The sequence below is a fragment of the Babylonia areolata genome, chromosome 32 (genome assembly GCF_041734735.1).
Source record: "Babylonia areolata isolate BAREFJ2019XMU chromosome 32, ASM4173473v1, whole genome shotgun sequence".
NCBI classification, from domain to species: domain Eukaryota; kingdom Metazoa; phylum Mollusca; class Gastropoda; order Neogastropoda; family Buccinidae; genus Babylonia; species Babylonia areolata.
The window spans coordinates 13,356,198-13,381,074 of NC_134907.1; the positions used below are offsets into that span (position 1 = coordinate 13,356,198).

At 41.2% G+C, this 24,877-nt stretch overlaps 1 protein-coding gene across 1 annotated transcript in view; it reads right to left on the minus strand.

Annotated features, from left to right (window-relative positions):
- Positions 1–366: 366 nt before the first annotated feature.
- The window catches only part of LOC143276702 (methionine--tRNA ligase, cytoplasmic-like), a 49,839-nt gene continuing 25,328 nt past the window's right edge, over positions 367–24,877 (minus strand). Inside the window, exons 15-23 of the mRNA XM_076581341.1 lie at positions 24,235–24,352; positions 22,427–22,560; positions 21,362–21,441; positions 18,763–18,894; positions 17,148–17,252; positions 13,812–13,995; positions 12,700–12,801; positions 10,175–10,282; positions 367–7,584 (exon numbers count right to left, since the gene is read on the minus strand). Coding sequence (XP_076437456.1) covers positions 7,420–7,584; positions 10,175–10,282; positions 12,700–12,801; positions 13,812–13,995; positions 17,148–17,252; positions 18,763–18,894; positions 21,362–21,441; positions 22,427–22,560; positions 24,235–24,352 — 1,128 coding nt within the window. The 3' untranslated portion in view covers positions 367–7,419. The remainder of the gene's footprint in view (positions 7,585–10,174; positions 10,283–12,699; positions 12,802–13,811; positions 13,996–17,147; positions 17,253–18,762; positions 18,895–21,361; positions 21,442–22,426; positions 22,561–24,234; positions 24,353–24,877) is intronic.

Here is a 24,877-nt window from a genome sequence, read left to right on the forward strand (position 1 = left end):
TTTGTACTTGTATTATAGGTGGGGAGATGAGATAGGCTTTAAGGATTTAATCTTCTTTTTCAAATGTACATATGAATTATCACTCTCCTGGTGGTTTGAATTTTCCTCTTTTTTTTTTTTTAACAGCAGTAACTGAGGGTGTAGGTGCTGGTGTTATTGCTTTGCTTTAGGTTTGTTGGAGAAGTGCAGTTAAAAAGAACAAAACAGGAAAATTTTCCCAGTGCTTGTAAAAACTTTCTGAGAAAACGGAAAAGGAGTACTGTGTTTAGCAACCAATTTTAGCAATCTTTGTTTTTGTTTGTTTGTTTGTTTGTTTGGTTAATACAGTATTTTGATACTGATTTCTCTGGAGTTGTAGATGTTCTGTTGTTTTTTTCCCTGAACATTTTCAGGATTTTCAAATTGTAAAAAATAGTTGTGGAAACTGATTGTAAAGTTTGTTTGGAAAGGATATTGTCAATAGTTAGACTAGAGAAGAGCTGAGAAAACCACATTTTCTGCATGTTAAGAAATAGGTATACTTAAGACTCTGAGCCTTTTTTCCCCCTTCTCTCTCTCTCTCTCTGTCTGTCTGTCTTTCTGTTGCTAGTTAACTACTTCTACGAAAGTTGGACCTTGGAACTTCTTTCCAGTTTAAGTTGATAGACCTCGTCTTTCAACTTGAATTTCACTCTTTTGGTTTGCTGATACCATGAAACTTTGAAAGCTGAACAAGAGGAGTGACAGTTTTGGCTGGGAAGTATTGGCGTGTTTGGGGATTAGGGGTGTTGGGGTCTGTGTTGCAAATGAAATCACTTCAAGAATTAAATGGATAGGGTGGTACCAGGTTTCTATTTACTTTATTGTATTTCATTTGTTTATCAAAGTTAATTATAACTAGGTTTTGTGAATAATTTCCTCACCTCTGTTTTCTATTTGAAATAACACCTGCCATTGTACTTCATATATTATCAAACCAAATCTTTGGGACTGGGAGTTCCCCTCTTACCACTTTGTGATATATTTATGTTCAAATTATATATATATATAAATTCATTTAATATTTGGTGATATATTTATTATTTATTTCTGTTCCAATCATAAGATTTAATATTTGGACACTAGAACTACATGCGTTGGTTTTAAGGTAACTGGTATGGACTATGGTTGATGTTAGGGATAATCACTTAGGATTAACTTTTGTTCCGTGCTGTTGCCATGCGATCAGACGTTTATTGTTGCTTGTATGGTTGTTGTTTACCTAACAGGCTAACTTTAACAGCAAGACTAACTTAAAATAATTGTTATGTTTCTGTAAGTCTGTTTTCGCCGAAGATCAGGAAGAGTTGCAAGGAAAAGGAGAGATTGAAGTTTATAATCATACAAGGTGTAAATTTAAATTGGTACTATGTGTGTGTGCGTGTGTGTGTAGTTGATTTATATGACTTTGTTTAATAGTACAATATGTGAGAGAGGGATTTTGTATGAATTGGTGTTATTAGAGCTGTATTCGACTATGGATGAGTGTATACTCGTGTGTGTGCGCGTGCACATTGCTGCTGCTGGATGATAAGTTGGGACTGTCGCTGATTTGACAAGAGGTTGTCTTACCTGTCTTCTTCATAGGTGGCAGAGTGGGGAAATCTGGTCCTTTTTTCTTCTTTTTTTTCCCCAGGGACGCAATCCACTTCAGACAAAAAGGTTTTGTGTGTAGGATCCTTGAGTTTTAGCCATGCAAGTTTTCACTCTTTTCCTTGGGCGTCTTATGTGCTTGTGGAATCAGTGGAGTCCAAATTTTTGTCTTGTATGACGTGATGGTACATTGTGCCACAGATGTTGGTAGAAGTCGTATGATCCCCAAAATATGGTGTTTTTTATGTTAAAAATAGTAGTTAGGCTCATTTTTATGAAAACAAATTGTTTAAAAGAAATTCTTCAAAACCTGGTTTTTAAAAAAAAATTATAGAATGGACATAATTCTTGTTGAAAGAAATATTAAAATGATTTTGAAATGTTAATTTTATATACAGTGAACAATGTTTAAGAAAAAAACAACTATAGATCACCTTTTACAGAGGATGTCATTTAAAATTTGATTTTACTAACAATATTTGGAGCACTTTTACAAAAAGAAAATTATTTAAGAAATTATTTTAAAACAACAGAATTTGAAACAATTTTACAAAACATGAAAAAAACTATTATCATTCAAAACGTGTATCACTGTATAGAAAGGAAATTGATCAGGCATTGATTCTTCAATTTCAAAATGTGGTTATAGAATGGAAATTGAACAGTAGTCAAATTTCAAAACGTGGTTATGGAAAGAAAATTGTACAGTTTTGGAAGTAGTTAGCAAGAAAAAGGTGAAGTGTAGAAAGATTTCTTACATGTTAAAGAACCCATGGCAACATACCACTTGCATGAGAAATGAAATGGTAGTGTACTGCGACACCTTTCTCCCTGTTTGGGATCTTACTGAACGTCGCACAGAGAAATCTGAAGCGACATGAAACCCATCTGTAATGAACCATCATACAAGGAGGACTATGACTATCAAACTAGGAGGCAAGATTGCATTGGCTTTTAGTGCTGCAGCCTTGGGGGCTAGTTGGTCTTTATGGAATCATCCCATCATCAACTGTCCTAAAACCCTCTTGGCTTAGAGAGTGGGGATATAACTTTGGAAAGACTCTCTTTACCATTATAAAATTCTAGCCCTGATAGTCAGGACAGCATTTGCCTCCTCTGCTGTTTATATTGTCATAGTTGAACATGACTATCATACAAGATTAATTAAATGAATAAATCAAACTTGATATAAACTGTGGTCAAGCTTTGATAAACAAAAGCAAACGTATGTTTCACTCCCATCAATCAATAATATAAAGAAAGCTGCTAAACAGAGAAAAGATTTATTCTGCTCAGTTGCTTTTTTGTCCGACGTTGAGATGTTGCTGTCAAGTTATATTGTGTATTTGTTTATTCTCTCTGCGTACTTTGGGGTGGGGAGGAAGTGAACGAGTGGTTTTGTTAAAAAGTGGTTTTAACTTCTATTTTTTTAGAGAAAAGGCTATTGTGTAGGATCCTCACTGTCTTTATTATTGTGGACTGGACTTTTCTTCACTGGAAAAAAAAAAGTAGGGTAGCTAGATCTTTGGTGTTTAGATTCCTTGGTTTCTGTGCATGGATCTTACTGTAGTTGTGCATGATTTGTGTTTTCAAGGTAATATAAAAAATTTTTTTTTCTGTGCATGATTATCAGTATGACTATTAATTTTGTTCTTGATTTTTTTTCCCTTAGGTTTTTCATCTGTTTTGTTTTTTGGTTCTGTGGGACAGCGTTTTCAGCTCTGGTGTGGCTGTGTGTGGCCGGCAAGACTGCAGGCAACAGTAATAATGAATTGTTTCCCTTTGTTGTTTCCCTCTCTGTAATGGACTTGGATTGACGATGACATGGCAATGAAGTTGCTGTGGTGGAGTGCTCAGTTTAATCTCTCTCTCCCCCTTAGTGTCCACACACTGTGAACACATACCAGACAGTGAATGCCAGGAATATCATTAACTCGTCATCTCTCATCTCTGTCGTGTGACAGAAACATCGCCTTAGTTTTGTCTGTGCAGTGGCATGTGCGTGTGTCCGAGTGAGTTTGTCAAGTGTGTGCATTCATAGGTCCATACTTAGATGTGTGAACCGTGTTTTTGTTTGGATGGAAACCGTGTTTATTTTATAATAACCTTTCTCAGAAGCAGTGTTGATCCTGTATTTCTATTCTTGTAGTCGTACAAAACTTCTTTTTTTTCTCTCTGTTCTCTTAACAGCTCTATCAATCCCCTACCCCCTATTCCTCCACCCTGACTTTTATTTATTGATTTTTTTTTTCCTCCACTTAACAATCTTGCACAAGTGCTGTTGCAAGTTTTTCAGTGAAGCAGCAGCAGCAGTTTTTTTGCTGGAAGTCTGAACAAAACTGTGAATGTGGGGCAGTGGCTGAGGCAGTAGGCCCGTGTGGACTTCTGATAAATGAGCAGCTGAGCGACGTACGGCGATGAACAGAGGACTCAGTGATGCAAGTGATTGATTGATTTTTTTTTTCTTTGATACAAGTGAGGGATGACTTGCAATGTGAATCACACTCCAGTGCTCTCTCCCCCCATGTGGTGTGTGAATGATGCTCCTGTTCTGCCAGACAGAGTCCTTCAGCCATCGTTCGTACATGTTCCAAGCGCATGTTGTGGGGGACTTTTACTTTTTCAGTACAAATGAATGTTTATAGTACACGTGGACTTTTTTGGGGAAAAAAAGTACGGTGGTAATTTTTTCTCTTTTTTTTTTTTGAGAACGTGCTACTATTGTTTGGTTCCGTAGTGTTGTTTATGCCTCGGAACAAGTGGACGGACGTGCAGTTGAATGTTTTGGTTACTGAAAGAAAAAGAAAAAAAAAAACACACAAAAGTTTTGAAAAGTATGTGGAGGAGAGAATGATTCTTGTGTGTGGCCCGAAATTTTTTTCTTCTTAATTCGCCATGGGGTAATTGATGCATGTACAGGTTATGGTTTGAACATGCGCACATCTGCAAGCCAATACTTGTGCATGTAAAACTCTGTGATGAGCACAGACATGCACACTATGCTTGTTCTGACCCTTTGCAGTGGTACACACAACCAACATGGTGACACCTATGTTGACCAGACTAGGGCATGTTTACAAGGCATGCGTTGCCCATACACGAGTTGAAAAAACCTTTTATAACTCGCTTATCTCAAATCGTTTAGTTTCGTAAATCATTTGCAAATGGAATTAGTTCACTGGTGTGGCTTTTAAAAATTTTTTTCGTAGAACTAAATGAGTCGGGTAACACTTAAGTTTGTGGATGAACAATTGTAATTATTGTCTTGGGATGTCAGACTGGAGTGTCCAGGTTTGAATCCTGGGGAAAAATTGATCACACAGAACTATCTACAAACTTCAACAGAGTGATTTCTTCACCCCCCACCCCAACTCTCCAAACTAAATACAAAAGTTAAAACACACACATGTGCACGTATACCTAAATACACATGAACTCATACTTGTGCACAATCACTTCTAACAGCATGTAAAGAAAAAAAACAAGTGAGGGAAAATGAGAAAATTGAGGCACAACACTGAACTCTGCCTTACTTTGTCACGGAACAAATCGGCAGTCAGTGACCTTCAGTCCTTTGAAATCCACACACCCTTCGGACGCCTGAATTAAAACTTCCGGCATTACAAAAAAAAAAAGCAAGCACAACACCACACTTTAGTTTGTTTTTTTCTAATTACAACCACTCAACATGTACTGAACTCAAGAAGCACCAGAACTATATTTTCCTATTATTAAATATTCCCATCTGATTTACAGCCACATCAAAAAGAAGATTACTTGAGGCTTTATTTCACTGCGACTGAAGAACCACTCAGAATGCACAGACCATGTGTACACACTTTCACAACAACAAACAACCAGTGCACATAACACTAAAACTATTAACATTCAGATGATGTTATGTTCATCATGACTTTGAAGAATTGGGCACTGCCTCCCTGTGCCAGCTGCACTGCTTGCTTCTAACTTTCTGACAGTCACACGTGACTAAATGCCTACGTTGATGGAACTACGCCATTGGTCAGTTCCATACTACACACAGTTTGTAGCGGGTTACGACCATACTAGGCTCTTCCGTCTAAGCAATGCAACTTGATCCTGGACACGCTGAATATGAATAAATTGTCCTGATGACCACAAAAAGCAATAGGACCCTGTTCATGAGATGTTCACATGAAACAAAATACCTCTTGCAATGTTCACACAAAGTGACAAAAATACTTTGTTTTGAGCGAGATATGATTATGATTACTGAATTTCCCTGAAGAATGAAAGAAGCAAATGATCTAAAATGGATTTTGTCAACAATGAACCATGTCTATTTCAGGTCATAGATCTTTCAAATTAGGTCCCTGCCCTGAACATGCGAAGAGGGGTTTATGACTTCGAAAGTATAAAATATTTCACTGCTGACAATTAAAAAAACAAAAAACAACAACAATGACTTCCTTAATTGTAACATGACAACATATTTCTTTAATGTTTTGATAAGGGTTGTATGCTTATTCAAAGTGTCAAAATTCTGTTTACTTGAAACGGCAAAATGTTGATGTGTAATGACAAATTCTTTTTGCATGCCGAAAGTGATAAAATACTTCAAAGTGACAGTTCAACATCAAACTGATCTTTTTTTTTTTAATTAATTTTTTAAAAAAAACCTGTCACTGATATGACTAATTCTTTTATTCTTGGTCTTTCACTAAAGGGTACAGTACTTGTCTATGTAACAACCACCAAAGTTTGCTTTTCTAAAAATCGCCACATCTATTTCCCCTCATGTGTTAGTAGTCATCATAATGATTTTATTGCTCTTTCCATACACCAATGTGTACCAAATGCCTGTCTTTTCCACAATCAATGCAAAACTTAAAAGCATTTTTAATTAAATAAAGAAAAAGCAAAGAAATCTTCAAAGTCACTGTTAACATTCACTGTCAACAAGATTTCTAAAATTCCATGCATCACAACAGTTCCCCCCCGCCCCCCTCCCCTTTTTTAAAAAAAAATAAAGAGACTAAGGTGTACGAACATTTGAGGGAGAGAGAGAAACTAGAAAGTGCCTGCCAAGAAGACCTGGTCTGCATGGACATGAGTACATAAACTACACTACATGCACTAAACTATCCGAACAAAACATGATACGTTTAGAATTGCAATACTTACCTGATACCAATATCTTCCTACATAAATACACTGCTTGCTAATTCAAGAAGAAAAAACTTGGTCGCCTACTCAAGCTGAGAAAAATCTAGCTACAAAACAGTATGATTTTGGAAAAAAACAGATAACATCTAACAGCCTAACAATATCATTCTGACAACATTTAAAAAAATTTGTTACCTTAAACTAGAGTCAAAATGAAAGATAAGGATGGCCTCGCAAAAGCTTTGACAAGAAATTTCCATCATAACCAGCCGTAGCACTTACAAAGATCTAACTTTTTTTCTTTGGGAAATGTCAAGAACAACAAAACAGAACAAAACTTACAGGGGGAAAAAAAAAGAAGACTACTCCCCCCCACCACCCTCCCAATTAAATCTGAGGATATTTTCATCGTCTATACTGTTTTCTGTGCCTGAAAAAGAATGTTGTTGTTGTTCACAAAAATACTCATCACTCACAAACCAGACAAAAACAACATAAAACTTCTCATTTGTTGACGTTAAGAGAATAATATTCAACCCAAAAGTTTCGTGAATTGCATCAACAGTCAAACCTCCAGCCTACAACCAAAACCCATGTTCCTCACTCATTTCCAACACCTATGTCCGTAGTTAACATCGGTGTCAAACCCTTCCTCGAACACCTCTACTTCTTCTTTCCTTTCTTCTTGCCACCAGAGGGCGCCGCAGCGGCAGGGTCAAGACCCTGAGCCAACGCCAACTGCTTCTTCAAGTCCAGTAACTTTGCCACTTCTGCATCGACGACGGACTTCTCTGCTTTGGCCGTTTTTAACTCCCGCACTGCGTTGCCCTGAGTAGTCAAAGAACAACAAATTATTCCAAGTTTTAAGGTGAAATTCCATAGATACACTGCAAAATTCACATGCCAACTTTGCACTAAAAAACAAACAAACCCATTGTATCAACCTTTTTGTCTTTGCTTAAATTCACAAATTTTGCAAAAACTTCACTGGGAAGCTGGTCTTTCACATGAAGAAGCAAAACTTTTCACTGTCACATGCAAATTTTACAAATCTTTGGGCAGTTCCTGTCTCGACTGAGGCAGTTTTCGATGAGATTTCTCTCTACCAGGCCCATTACTTGCACATGTGGCATCCTTATTACTGCATGTATACCTTGAAGTGATACTCGGCAAAACATGCTCTGTGGTCATGTTCTTGCAAGCACCTTTCCGATGCCGGGACTGGAAACATCGTTCGAACAAAATCGAGGCCATTCCTCTTAGCTTTGCATTTCTTCCTCCATAGCAGCAGGAGTGCGTTCAAAAGTTTTCTCATTTTTGACACAAGTGTACTTACTTTGACTGAACTGATGCCACAGTTACAATCAAAACTGGCAGGTAAATTTTGTGTCTACGGATGGACTGATCTTTCGTCTTTGCAAGCTAATTTTGCATCAATTCTTTGCACATGAATTTGGTATCATTTATTCCAGTCTGTGGAATTTCGCCTTAAGAAGGGCATAACAGCTGAGTGGTTAAACGGTGGACTTACCTGGAGGTCTGAGGTTTAAATCCCGGTCACAGTGCAGGACGGGTTAAGGGTGGAGATTTTCCCCAGTATCTCCTTTCAACAGATGTGCAGACCTGCTAGTGCCTGAACTCCCTTTGTGTGTATGCCCATGCAGAAGATCAAATACACTCGCTAAACATACCTTAATCCATGTCAGTGTTCCATGGGCTGGCGAAACCAACATGCACACCCCAAAAATGGAGTATGGCTGCCTACAAGGCAGGGTAACAATAACGTACTGGTAAAAGTGCACTTGTAGATTTAAGTGAATGTGGGGGCTGCAGCCCACAGATACAGAAGAAGAATTCCAAATTTATTAATATCATGAACAAAGAATGAAAATGATGGACTGAAAAACAGCAAAGGAACAAACGCTCTCTGATAAATGTGTTCTGGGCACTGGCCAACTGTGAGAATGTTTGTTTGGCTGTGATGGTAATCTGCCTAACTGCAAAAAACCACCAACAAAAAAACCACCACCCAAAAAACCAAATGCAGAGAAAAACAAAGTGAACACTTTTTTTGTTGTTGTTGCTTTCTGTGTCCATGGGCAAACAACTCACACACTCACATCTGTGAATGGGCTTTTACGTGAAGACTTATTTCTACCTGTCATGTATGGAGCCATACTCTGGTTTTCGGGGGTGTGCATGCTGGGTATGTTCGTGTCTCCATAACTCACAAAGACTGACATGGATCGCGGATCTTTAATGTGGCGCATTTGATCTTCAGCATGTGTATACACATGAAGAGCATTAACGTACCAGCAGAGGCATGGGTGCTTATTATTCGTGAGCAAACTCACGTGCTTGTGGCGAGAAAGCAAATGGTGAGGGCAAGAAATAGATGTGCAAAAACAAAACACACACACACAAAAAAACCCCCAAAAAAAACAACAACAGGGGCACGAGGCAGGAAGGTTTTATTCTTACCTTGAGGCAAAGTTGCTCTGAAGGCTACTTTGCCTTGACTTGTGAGAGCCTCGCTCTTTCACTCCAAGGAGGAAAAAAGAAACGTACCTTCCTTGCATGTCTCACAAGAAACCTCGTCTAACTAGCCTGAGAGAACATGCTCTCGTGTCTGCACATCTGTTGACGAAGGAGACAGGAAAAATCTCCACTCTTAATTCACCAGGTGCTGCCAGGATTCAAACCCCAGGACCCTCAGATTGAAAGACCAATGCTTCGACCGCCCAGCCAGTTAATCTCTTCCAATGTGCACTTGGTTTTACATCTTCAACACCCACCCACACAATGAGGCTCACCCCCACACTCAGAAACACACACACCCACACAGAGGCTCACATACACACACACACACATACAGAGGCTCACACACACACACACACACACACAAAGAATCACACACAAGAGGCTCACACACACACAAATACACTCATACAGAGGCATGCATGTGCACCCCCCCACACACCCCTACAGATACACAAAACCTCTGTCACACACACACACACACAGAGGCACACCCACATACACACAACATCTGTCACACACACAGAGGTACACACACACACAGAGGCACCCCCCCCCTCTACACACACAACCCCCCCCCCTCCTCCCCCCCCCACACACACAGAGGCTCACACACACACACACACAAACACACTCATACAGAGGCATGCATGCACACAACCTTCCCCCTCCCCGCCCCCACAGATACACACAACCTCTGTCACACACACAGAGAGGCACCCCCCCCCCACACACACACACACAGAGGCACAACCCCCCCCCCCCCCCCCACACACACACACACACAGACACAGACACACACACAGAGGCACACACACACACACACATATACACACAACTTCTGTCACACACACACATATACACACACTCCCCCACTGACCTGTTTGGTGACCTCTTCAGTCAGCCGAGTGACCTCCGCCTCATTGACATTTCCTGACGGTCCGTTCACACTGCTCTCCCCTGACCCTTTGGCTGCTGCTGGTGCCACCTGGTGGTGACCGTATCAAACCCAATAACTCTCATGTCATACGGGTCCTTGCCCCGTTTGATAACAATGGGTATCTATAACACAGGGGCCTAGAGCACTACAAATACTACAAATCAGTGGAGTGATGGCCTAGAGGAAACGCGTCCGCCTAGGAAGCAAGAGAATCTGGGTGCGCTGGTTCGAATCACGGCTCAGCAGCCGATATTTTCTTCCCCTCCACTAGACCTTGAGTGGTGGTCTGGACACTAGTCATTCGGATGAGACGATAAACCGAGGTCCTGTGTGCAGCATGCACTTAGCGCACGTAAAAGAACCCACGGCAACAAAAGGGTTGTTCCTGGCAAAATTCTGTTGAAAAATCCACTTGGATAGGAAAAACAAATCAAACTGCACGCAGGAAAAAAATGGGTGGCGCTGTAGTGTAGCGACGCGCTCTCCCTGGGGAGAGCAGCCCGAATTTCACACAGAGAAATCTGTTGTGATAAAAAGAAATACAAAAATACAACACAGCTCACCTTACATCTTATTCAGCTCCATTGGTCTGGAACAGTTTTTACCTCATGATCTTCACCACTCTCCCTCATTTCAATCTTTTAAAACTGGTCGGAAAACACATCTTTTTGAGAACGCCTATCCATGGACCTTCCCTACCTTTTCAGTTATAAGCCATGCAAACTCTCTCTCTCTCTCTCTCTTTCGTTGTGTGTGTGTGTGTGTGTGTGTGTGTGTGTGTGGTGTGTGGTGTGTGTGTGTGTAATTATGTAATGTAATACGCATAGTCTCTGAATCTGTTTTATATTATTGTGTACTAAATCATTATTTTTCTTCTTCTTTCTTTTGTGAGTTATTGCGCGTGCGTGCGTGTGTGCTTAATGTTTATTGTAAAGCACTTTCAGCTCTCTTTAAGGGAGGGAAGCGCTCACAAATGTCCATTATTATCATTATTATAATTATTATTATTATCATTATTATATATTACATACATGGTTTATCATTTTACCACTGCAGTTAACTGTTGACTTTTTTCCCCCCAAATGCATATACTTTTTTTTTTCAATCCCATATATACTGTCTCATTTTTTCTCAGATACCGCACAAAAATAAAATAGGAAACTGCTATATAAAAAAAATTGTATCTACAAAATGCTACAAACAAAAAGAAAAAAAAGTACCTACATAATTTTACTCAACATATAATTTTACTACTTCATTTTACAGCTCACTTTATCGATTCTACATCAGCTTTTTTTCTCACAAGTCACAATAATACAATAGGAAACTGCTATTTAATAAAATATATATCTACATTATTTTACACAATATATAATCGTATTACTACTTCATTTTACAGTTCATTTAATTTTTTTTTTCAATTACATTACAATCCCCGATATCACAATACAAAAAAAAACAAAAACAAAAAAAAAACAACCCAAAAAACAAATGGTGATGTATAACAAAACTGATTATTTTCACTACTGTTTCATTCTTTTATAAACAACCACTTTTTTTTTTCTCTCTCTCCATTATACGTACAATCTTGGATACTGTTTCATTCTTTTATAAACAACCACTTTTTTTTTTCTCTCCATTATACGTACAATCTTGGATACTGTTTCATTCTTTTATAAACAACCACTTTTTTTTCTCTCTCCATTATACGTACAATCTTGGATACTGTTTCATTCTTTTATAAACAACCACTTTTTTTTCTCTCTCCATTATACGTACAATCTTGGATACTGTTTCATTCTTTTATAAACAACCACTTTTTTTCCCCCCCCATTACACGTACAATCTTGGATATCACAATACACAAAAAATTGGTAGGGATGCAACGGGAAGGTAACCTACTACGGGAGGTTATCAGCCGTAGCTACTTTCGTTTATCCGCACAGACGGATGGTAGTTTGCACAGGACAGGAATGTCAGACCCCTGCCAGAGTCTGCACTAGTGGGTCACGGTTAAGTATGTGTAATTAAACTTGGTAATAGTTAAAAAAAAAAAACAACTAAAGTATTATTATTATCACTGTTTCATTCCATTATATATGGCAAATTCATTCCAGTATATATCACAACTTATTTCTTCAATTACATAAACAATCTTGGAATAACAAGAAAACACATAAAAATCTGGTAATAGATAAAAAAAAATTATAAAAAACCCCAAACCCAACAACTATCATTTTACTATTGTTTTATTCTATTACAAATAACAACAGTTAACAAAAATGAAATAAAATTAATTTATGAACCAAGCAACTTAGAACAAACTCTATTACCTAAGACTCCCCCCCCCCCCCCCCCCACACACCCTCCCGAAAACCCCCTATCCGAGCCCTCCACCCCCACCCCCCTGCCCCCCACTCCCCAACTTGCAGTGAAAGCTATATTTCTCAAGAAAAACATATTACCTTGGATTTGTCAGTAGCCTTGGGCGGTGCCGGCTTTCCGGCAAACTTGGCTTTGAGATCAGCAATGGTTGCCGCCTCTATCTTCTGGAACAGTGGACTGGGCTGAAAGAAATAATAAATACATTATCACAGCGTCTTGATAATGACAATACAACTACCACTACTACTAATAATGTGCAATTTACATAGTGTTCATCTTGCAGCTCCAGTGGCGTGAATGAGGTGTAGGTGTATGAAAAATATTGAAGATATAAATTTGCCAGAAATATTGTTTTAAAAATGGTGTGATAACATTCAACACACACACACACCTCTCCTGCCTCCCCCACCAACCCCCCTCCCCCTCCCGACTCCCCCCACCCCCACATGCAAGCACGCATGCCATTTTCTACCCTCCTGCTAACTCTACCCCTACCCTAATTCCTATACCCTCTCCACCCCCTAACTCCTTGCCCCTCCTCACCCCCAAACACCTCCCCTACCCCTCCGTAACTCCTCCCCCACCCTCCCCACCCCTAACTCCTCCCCCACCCTCCCCACTCCAAACTCCTCCACCACCACCCTCTGCACCCTTAACTCCACCACCCTCACCCGCCCCCTAACACCACCCTCACCCGCCCCCTAACTCCACCACCACCCTCCCCCACCCCTAACTCCCCCACCCTCCCCCACCCCCTAACTCCACCACCACCCTCCCCCACCCCTAACTCCACCACCACCCTCTCCCACCCCTAACTCCTCCCCCACCCTCCCCCACCCCTAACTCCTCCCCCACCCCTAACTCCCCCACCCTCCCCCACCCCCTAACTCCATCACCACCCTCCCCCACCCCTTACTCCCCCACCCTCCCCCACCCCTAACTCCACCACCACCCTCCCCCACCCCTAACTCCCCCACCCTCCCCCACCCCTAACTCCACCACCACCCTCCCCCACCCCTAACTCCCGCACCCTCACCCACCCCCCTAACTCCACCACCACCCTCACCCACCCCCTAACTCCACCACCACCCTCCCCCATCCCTAACTCCTCCACCACTCTCCCCCACCCCTACCTCCTCCCCCACTGACTAGCCATACCCCCCCCCCAACACCCACCTCCTCCTTCTCTTACCTTGCCGATCTGATGGCCCGGTCTCAAGCGACAGATGAAAGCGTCCGTGACCACGTTGACGTCCGGGGGCGCGTTGAGCTGGGTCTGGATGGTGGCACTGACCGAGGGCATGTATGGCTGGAGCAGCACTGACAGCAGACACGACACGTTGGCCGACAGGCTGACCACACCCCCCGCCCTCTTCCTGTCGTCAGGGCAACCAGCAGACATTCACACACACACACACACACACACACAAACATTCTTATATATATATATATATTCACAGCAAAACTTCTGGAGATCAATGACAATGGGGAAAGAATAAGAGAATGAGATTTGGGGGAGATGCAGAGAAAGAAAGAAAGAAAGAAAGAGTGAAGTGAGAAACCGGTAAAGAAAAGGAATGAAAGGAAGCAGAAAAGACGCTGACTGACTGATGATGAAGGAAGGAAGGAAGGAAGGAAGGAAGGAAGGAAATGACTGAAGTCACTCCCTGACGTTGTGAAGCATTTCTGCGATGAGCCTTATGAGTTACTCAACTCAAATTTTTTCCAGACCAGCTGACCCCTCAAGGCCAGGTCAGGGTCATCAACATCAAACCACAGTTTCAGTTTCAGCAGCTCAAGGAGGCGTCACTGCGTTCGGACAAATCCATATACGCTACACCACATCTGCCAAGCAGATGCCTGACCAGCAGCGTAACCCAACGCGCTTAGTCAGGCCTTGGAAAAAAAAAGAAAGAAAAAAAAGTATATATATCAAACCACAGCTGTGTCCAATCAAGGAATTTTGTCCTAAAATGGCAGACACGCAGAAAAGTCGAGAGAAACACCAAACGAAAAACAAACAAAAAAAACAACAACAAAAAAAAAGCAGAAATTTCAAACACAGATTTTCCCAGTGACGTTATCATTTCTTCGACTGACTGAGCCCCTCAGCAACCTCACAGAAACAGACGGTTCACAGGTTTATATGAGACAGGCAGTTCAAAGTTCTTCTTCTTCTTCCTCAGCGTTCCCAGGCCATGTTCAGACGGTCAGTCCAGAGTGGGTTACAAAGCCTGCAGTCCACACCAGCCGCCGTGGCGAAGTGGTTAGCGTCGCGGACTGACGGCTGGGAGTACGCGGGTTCGAATCCCAGCGGAGGTGGGTTTTTTCGGCCCGTGGCCAGCTCCTACCCAGAGTTGAGTGCGCTGTGGGCTTAAATGGGGAGACCTGGACCACACAGTCGAGTGTTATCCACTTCAAGGATGCGTCTTTGGGTGTGTTGCTTTAATTACCTGACCAACACTGCAAGTGTCTGTATCTCTCGGGCCTGGTTAACGCCGGGATATCATTATGACAGGAAGCGTAGAGTACAGCCTTGTCACGCAGTCCCAAACCAAAATGGACCTCCATAGCAACATCGTAATCATCATCGTCATCCTCCTTCTCCTTCATCGTCATCAATATAAACAAAATAGTCTGAAAGTCTGTGACCTTTCATGCCCTGCCCTGGTGACCTCAGTTTCGATACCCCTCCACTTCCGTGCTTGGGGTGAGTCCTGTCAATGTCGTCAGTGTCATCAGATTCATGGGGGCCTGTTGTTTGAGGGACGTGGTGGCGGTCTCCACTCTGGGAGAGACGCTCACTCAGTCTGGCTCCGCAACTAAGCCATTATTGTCGTTAGTAGGGGGCTTAGTAGGTGGTGTCCTAAGTACGTTAAAACAGAACAGGCACCACTGAACACCACCGAAGTGACTCAGCAGTAGTGCAGGGTCTCCTCTGGTGTGTGGCCTCCAGGCGACCTAACATCGATGGTTCCCTGTGGACTGCCGACGCTGGAACTGCGACGGACGAACCCGGGTGTGGCCGTGTATGGGGGAATCTAAATGAGCGGTGTAGGAGTAATGCCACTGAAACGGCGCAGATGATGGGGCAGCAAAACAAAAACAAAAACAAAACAAAAAAAACAAAAAAAAAAAAAAAAGAAAAGAAAAAAAAAAGTCCGCAGTCCGCTGGAGCTCTGTAGCCGTTCCCCACAACTGGTCCTGGAGCGCTGCGGGACTGGGCCCAGATCTGGCGCCTCAGCTCTTTTGTGTCGAGGGCAGTGAGGAGCGGTGTCACACAGACATTGCTCTGTGTGTGGGAAATGTTTGGTTTGTAGAGATGGTAAGAGGAGCTGGCAGTGGCCTGTGCGCAGTCTGAGGATGATGACTTGCTGAGCTCGACCAAGTTGATGGATGCTGTCCTTTCTCTGGTCCCTGATGTAGCCGTTCTCATCAGCTGTTTCTGAAGTGGCTACACAGTATGGTCTTTGCATCCCTGAAGCTAAGGGGGTGGGGCAGATTGGGTGAGCCTGCTTCCTGCTTTTGAGAGCTTGTCTTCCTCTTCATTTCAAAGTTCAACATCCCATAGCCTTTGATGGCCAAAGGGGCAGTGGATTCTAGCCAGTGAGTTTTGAAAGTTTCAGAATTTGTTGGTAGTGTTTCTGATTGTGTACTATTTACGATTGTGTGCTATAACTTGTGTATGTGTGCGTGCGCGTGTGCTTGTGTGTGTTGTGGGTGGGTGTGTGTGGCGGGGGGTGGGGGTGTGGGGGTGAATAATTTCCCAACCAGAAGTCGGGTACCCATTCACTCTTGGGAGGAGTGAGGAAAATCAGAGGAAGTGTCTTTCCCCACAGACACGACACCACGCCAAAACGACAATGTGACAATGAAAAAAAACAAAAAGAAACAAAAATCTTTTCTTTTTTTTTTCAGTCAGATTAGACCATTTTCAAGGATGACTGACATAATTTGAAAAATGATGTATAAAATATATGTTTTGTATGTGACATATCCTACTCTCTCTGTGTGCTTTCGCTGTATGTTTGTATTATCCGTCTCACTGTAACTGACGCAATTTTAAAAATGATGCCTACAATACGATTTGTTTGTTTATGTGACATATCCTACTCTTTCTCTGTCTCTCTGTGCTTTTGACTGTATGTTTGTTCATACGTCTGTCTGACTGTGACTGACGTAATTTGAAAAATCATGCCTGAAATATATGTTTTTTTTATGTGACATATCCTACTCTCTCTCTCTCTCTGTCTGTGCTTTCAACTGTATATTTGTTCGTATGTCTGTCTGACTGTGACTGACGTAACATGAAAAATTATGCATGAAATATGGTATGTTATATCGTACTCTCTCTCTCTCTCTCGCTATCTCTCTGTTTTCGACTGTATGTTTCTTCATATGTCTGTCCTGACTGTTGCATACCCACAGCACAAGCTCTACACACTTGTGTAAGCGCAGAAAAGACGACAAGACAGACAAAAGAAAGACAGAAAAAGAAGAGAAAGACGAGACAAAAACCACCACTCACTTGTCTTCAGGAGACCCCTTGACAAGCACCCAGGGCTTACTGGCCTGCATGAACTGGTTCCCCAGTCGGGAGATGGTCAGGATGTTACGTATACCGTCACGCATTCTGTATCACACACACACAGAACATGAAATTCTAAAAATACATAAATAAAAACATACCCCCTCCCCAAAAATAATTAGTTTAAAAAAAATTAGTGTAGCAGAAGCACAAACAAATAAATTTCCAATTCTTTATAAAAAAAAAAAAGAAAAAAAAAGGATATCTATCCCTGTCACTGTGTTGCATATTTGTGCAAGCTAGAGTGTGCACACATGCATCCCCAAGTAAGCACATTCAGTTTGTTGTTTTTTTCTTCAGAAGGAAAATTTGTTTAATAATTACTGTGATCAGCGTTCGGTGGGTTATGGAAACAAGAACATACCCAGCATGCACACCCCCGAAAATGGAGTATGGCTGCCTACCTGGCGGGGTAAATAAACAAAACAGTCATACACGCAAAATGTTAAATGTTACATGTTTGTCGGAGTGTGTAGGTGTGCGTGCCTGACATCTGATTGAGTGACACAGGAAACGAATGATGAGCGCCCAATGGCAGCCGTCAGTCGGCTCTACCCAGGTTGGCAGCCTGCTGTGCAAATGACCCTCTGATTGTAAAGCGCTTGGAGCTTGGTGTCCAACTGAGGACAGGTACTATATAAGTATCCATATCAATTGATCGATAAAAAAAAAATAGTGGCATTCATCATAACACATTTAAGTTTCTTCTGAAAGAGTTTCGCTTTTTCAATGCCACATCATTTTCTTCTTCCTCTTATCATTATTTATCACTATTTATTATCAATATGATATTAAAAGTATTATCTGTCAACCATATTTTGTCTTCAGAATGTAAGATAAAGTTAGGAAATTAAAAATGTCATCAAAATAAAAAGAATCGCTGGTGTTCAGCTTATCTGACTGAGCCAGAGACAAGTAAACAAATGAAAACAGTCACCCCCATCATAATAACCTCACCACAGCCGTTATCATTTATCACTGCTATTATCATCAACACCACCATCATCATTATCAACCCACCACCACAATCATAATCAACATCACCATAACCACCATCATCACCACCACCAACATCACCTCATCACCACCACCACCATCATCATCACCATCATCATGCTCACCATCACATCATCACCATCATCATCACCATCATGTCACCAACACCACCACCATCATCATGTCACCACCACCATCATCATCACCACAACTACCATCATCATCTCACCACCACCACCACCATCATTATCACCATCATCATCCTCACCATCACATCATCACCACCATCATCATCATCACCATAAACACCAGCATCACCACCACTACCACAATCATCACATCACATCACCTCCTCCACCATCATCACCATCATGTCACCACCATCATCACCACCATCATAATCACTTCACCACCATCATCATCACTTCACCACCATCATCATCATCACCTCACCACCACCATCATCATCACCTCACCACCACCATCATCACCATGAACACCAGCATCACTACCACCACCATCATCACCACAATCACCACCACCATCCCCACCACCTCACCTTCCATTCTCCAGGTTATCAACGTAGGCCCGGAGTTCCCGTGTGACCAGCGCCAGGAGCTGTCTGTCTTCGTCCTGAAGCTCCATGTCCTGAATCACCCCTCCAAAGTTGTTGGACAAGAACATCAGGGCTCTGCTCGCACACAGTCACAGCACAGTGGTTAAAGCGTTTGGAGTTTCAATCGGAGGGTCCCCGATTCGAATCTCCCTAACAGCGCCTGGTGGGTAAAGGGTGGAGATTTTTCCAATCTCCCGGGTCAACATATGTGCAGACCTGCTAGTGCCTGAACCCCATCCTTCTGTGTGTATACACACAGAGAAGATCAAATACGCACGTTAAAGATCCTGTAATCCATGTCAGCGTTTGGTGGGTTATGGAAACAAGAACATATCCAGCATGCACATCCCCGAAAACAGTGTATGGCTGCCTACAAGGTGGGATAAAAAAAAACAAAACGGTCATACATGTAGATTGTTACATGTCTATCTAAGAGTGTGTGTGTGCATGCCTGAAATATGATTGAGTGACACAATAAATGAATGATGAGTGCCCACACACTGTGTTCAATGTTATTAAGTTCCTGTAAATGAACAGTGGGATTACCCACCACGCCCTCTTTTTAGTTCACACACACACTGTGTTCAATGTTATTACATACTTGTAAATGAACAGTTAGGTTACCCACGCCCTCTTTTGAGTTCACACACACACTGTGTTCAATGTTATTACATACTTGTAAATGAACAGTTAGGTTACCCACGCCCTCTTTTGAGTTCACACACACAGTGTTCAATGTTATTACATACTTTTTAGTTCACACACACTGTGTTCAATGTTATTACATACTTGTAAATGAACAGTGGGATTATCCACCACGCCCTCTTTTCAGTTCACACACTGTGTTCAATGTTATTACATACTTGTAAATGAACAGTGGGATTATCCACCACGCCCTCTTTTCAGTTCACACACACAGTGTTCAATGTTATTACATACCTGTAAATGAACAGTTAGATTACCCACTACACCCTCTTTTCAGTTCACACACACTGTATTCAATGTTATTACATACTTGTAAATGAACAGTGGGATTATCCACCACGCCCTCTTTTCAGTTCACACACACTGTGTTCGATGTTATTAAATACTTGTAAATGAACAGTGGGATTATCCACCACGCCCTCTTTTCAGTTCACACACACGGTGTTCAATGTTATTACATACCTGTAAATGAACAGTTAGATTACCCACTACACCCTCTTTTCAGTTCACACACACAGTGTTCAATGTTATTACATACTTGTAAATGAACAGTTAGATTACCCACGCCCTCTTTTTAGTTCACACACACACTGTGTTCAATGTTATTACATACTTGTAAATGAACAGTTAGATTACCCACGCCCTCTTTTGAGTTCACACACACGGTGTTCAATGTTATTACATACCTGTAAATGAACAGTTAAGATTACCCACTACACCCTCTTTTTAGTTCACACACACACTGTGTTCAATGTTATTACATACCTGTAAATGAACAGTTAAGATTACCCACGCCCTCTTTTCAGTTCACACACATGGTGTTCAATGTTATTACATACCTGTAAATGAACAGTTAAGATTACCCAAACCCTCTTTGTAGTTCACACACACGGTGTTCAATGTTATTACATACCTGTAAATGAACAGTTAGATTACCCACACCCTCTTTTGAGTTCACACACACTGTATTCAATGTTATAACATACTTGTAAATGAACAGTTAGATTACCCACGCCCTCTTTTCAGTTCACACACACGGTGTTCAATGTTATTACATACCTGTAAATGAACAGTTAAGATTACCCACTACACCCTCTTTTCAGTTCACACACACACTGTATTCAATGTTATTACATACTTGTAAATGAACAGTGGGATTATCCACCACGCCCTCTTTTCAGTTCACACACACTGTGTTCAATGTTATTAAATACCTGTAAATGAACAGTTAGATTACCCGCTACGCCCTCTTTTCAGTTCACACACACAGTGTTCAATGTTATTAAATACCTGTAAATGAACAGTGGGATTATCCACCACGCCCTCTTTTCAGTTCACACACACGGTGTTCAATGTTATTACATACTTGTAAATGAACAGTTAGATTACCCACACCCTCTTTTGAGTTCACACACACTGTGTTCAATGTTATTAAATTCATGTAAATGAACAGTTAGATTACCCACACCCTCTTTGTAGTTCACACACACAGTGTTCAATGTTATTACATACCTGTAAATGAACAGTTAAGATTACCCACTACACCCTCTTTTCAGTTCACACACACGGTGTTCAATGTTATTACATACTTGTAAATGAACAGTAAGATTTCCCACCACGCCCTCTTTTCAGTTCACACGCACTGTATTCAATGTTATTACATACCTGTAAATGAACAGTTAGATTACCCACTACACCCTCTTTTCAGTTCACACACACGGTGTATTCAATGTTATTACATACTTGTAAATGAACAGTAAGATTTCCCACCACGCTCTCTTCCCTTATCCCCAGACCCCCTACACAGCACACAGGAGAGAGGAGAGGAGATGTATACCTGTTGATGAAGTTTCCCAGGTTGTTGAGCAGTTCACTGTTGTTCTTCAGCAACAGGTCGTCCCAGCTGAAACTGGTGTCCTGTACAGTCAAATATACACATACATACACACACACATATACATATATATAGAGAGAGAGAGAGGGAGAGAGAGAGAGAGAGAGAGGGAGAGAGAAAGAGAGAGAGGAAGAGAGAGAGAGAGAAAGAGACAGATAGAAATACAGATATAGAGAAATAAAATTTCATATATATCTATCTATCTATCTATAGATACATATATATGTATATATGTGTGTGTGTATGTGCGCGTGTGTATGTGTGCGTGTGTGTGCATGTGCGACCAATGTGGAATTTAGTGTGTAAGCGGTGACGGGCGCAGTAGCCAAGTGGTTAAGTGTTCTTTCAATCTGAGGGTCCTGGGTTCGAATCTCACTAACGGCGCCTGGTGGGTAAAGGGTGGAGTTTTTTCCCGATCTCCCATGTCAAAATATGTGCAGACCTGTTAGTGCCTGAACCCATTTGTGTGTATACGCACGCAGAACATCAGCGAGACCGCGTCGCTACACTGTGAGCACCACCCTTTTTTTTTTTTTTTTTTTTTACAGTTTTTCCTGCTTGCAGTTGTTTTTTTTTACGTTATCCTATCGAAGTGGATTTTTCTACAGAATTTTGCCAGGGACAACCCTTTTGTTCCCGTGGGTTCTTTTACGTGTGCTGAGTTCATGCTGCACACGAGACCTCGGTTTATCGTCTCTATCATCATCAAAAAACCACCAACAACAACAAGAATGTTCTGTAATTAACAGGCACCACTGAACACCACCGAAGTGACTCAGCAGCAGTGCAGGGTCTCCTCTGGTGTGTGGCCTCCTGGCGACCTAACATCGATGGTTCCCTGTGGACTGCTGACGCTGGAACTGTGATGGACGAACCCGGGTGTGGCCATGTATGGGGGAATCTAAATGAGCGGTGTGGGAGTAATGCCACTGAAACGGTGCAGATGTTGGGGCAGCAAAAAAAAAAAAAAAAAAAAAAAAAAGTTCTGTAATCCACAAGAACCCTGACCTGAGATTCAGGCCTGACGTAGAGGAGGTAGAAACGGTAGATGTCGGCAGGTATCCCAGTGTCCTTTGCCTGATCCCCAAACACGCCGGACCCCCGACTCTTGGAGAACTTGGTGTCCTCGTAGTTGAGGTATTCTGGAAGACACAGGGAACGACGCCATGTGTTTGGTGGAGGGAGGCAAGAATCATTGAGAGAGGGAGGAGAAATTATTCAACAGTTTAATAATAACACTAAAAGAAAAGAAAAGAAAAAAACAAAAAAAAACCACCAGAAATAAATAAATAAATAAAACTAGACACAGAACATGCAGATGGGCATACATACTTGCATACACACTCTCACACACACACAGAGAAATAGGCACAGACACAAAAACACACCAAGAAACACACAGAGGCAGAGCGACAAACACACACACAGAAATACAAATGCACACTGAGAGAAACACACAAACACAGAGTTAATCATTAATTGTTGATTATAGTCCAGCCGACCGCACAGGGCCATATCAGGACTGTCAAACCATAGAAATGCTCAACTGCGTCAACACAAAACTGTCACGTACACACACACACAAAATCCCTTTAAGATAAACACAATCACACACACAGAGAAACACAGAGAAATACACACATACATGAACACAAGAAAGTAATACAATATAAATACAATGCCAGGATCTAAAACACAAATACAATGCAATACAAATGCAAAACAATGCAAAGATCTACAACACAAATACAATATAAATACAATACACTGCTAGGATCTACAACACTAATACAAAACAATACAAATACAATACACTGCTAGGATCTACAACACAAATACAAAACAATACAATACACTGCTAGGATCTACAACACAAATACAAATACAATATAATGCTAAGATCTGCAACACAAATACAATACAAATACAACATAATGCTAGGATCTACAACACAAATGCAACACAATGCTGGAATCTACAACACAAATACAACACAATGCAAATACAATACAATGGTAAGATCTACAACACAAATGCAAAACAATGCCAGAATCTACAACATGCAAATACAATACAATGCTAAGATCAACAACACAAATGCAAAGCAATGCTAGAATCTACAACACAAATACAACACAATACAAATACAATACACTGCTAGGATCTACAACACAAATACAAAACAATACAAATACAATACACTGCTAGGATCTACAACACAAATACAAATACAATATAATGCTAAGATCTGCAACACAAATACAATACAAATACAACATAATACTAGGATCTACAACACAAATGCAACACAATGCTGGAATCTACAACACAAATACAACACAATGCAAATACAATACAATGGTAAGATCTACAACACAAATGCAAAACAATGCCAGAATCTACAACACAAATACAACACAATGCAAATACAATACAATGGTAAGATCTACAACACAAATGCAAAACAATGCCAGAATCTACAACACAAATACAACACAATGCAAATACAATACAATGGTAAGATCTACAACACAAATGCAACACAATGCTGGAATCTACAACACAAATACAACACAATGCAAATACAATACAATGCTAAGATCAACAACACAAATGCAAAACAATGCTAGAATCTACAACACAAATACAACACAAACACAAATACAATACAATGCTAGGATCTACAACACAAATACAACACAACGCAAATACAATACAGTGCTAAGATCAACAACACAAATGCAAGACACTGCCAGATTCTACAACACAAATACAACACAATGACTGGATCACTCTCACACACCCTCAGCCCCTACCTGTGGCCACCATATGGTTGACGACCGTGTAGTTATCCTGGGCCCCCAACAGACAGGAGGGGAAGATGACGCTGTGGAACGGTACGTTGTCCTTGCCCAGGAAGTTGTACATCTCCACCTGAGCAGATCACAGACACACACTCACAGGATGAAATGAATAAAAACAAAACAAAATGTAATAAAAACAAGTTGTACATCTACCTGAGGAGTTCACACACACACTGAAGTGATGAAAAAAAAAAAAAGAAAAGAAAAAAAAAGCAAGTTGTAAATCTCCATCTGAGGAGTTCACACACACTGAGATGATGAACTAAATAAAGCAAAACAAAATGTAATAAATCAAGTTGTAAATCTCCACCTGGGGATATAGAAACAATAAATAGTGGAGTGATGGCCAAGAGGTAACGCGTCCGCCTAGGAAGCGAGAGAATCTGAGTGCGCTGGTTCGAATCACGGTTCAGCCGCCGATATTTTCTCCCCCTCCACTAGACCGAGTGGTGGTCTGGACGCTAGTCATTTGGATGAGACGATAAACCGAGGTCCCATGTGCAGCATACATTTAGCGCACGTAAAAGAACCCACGGCAACAAAAGGGTTGTTCCTGACAAAATTCTGTAGAAAAATCCACTTCGATAGGAAAAAC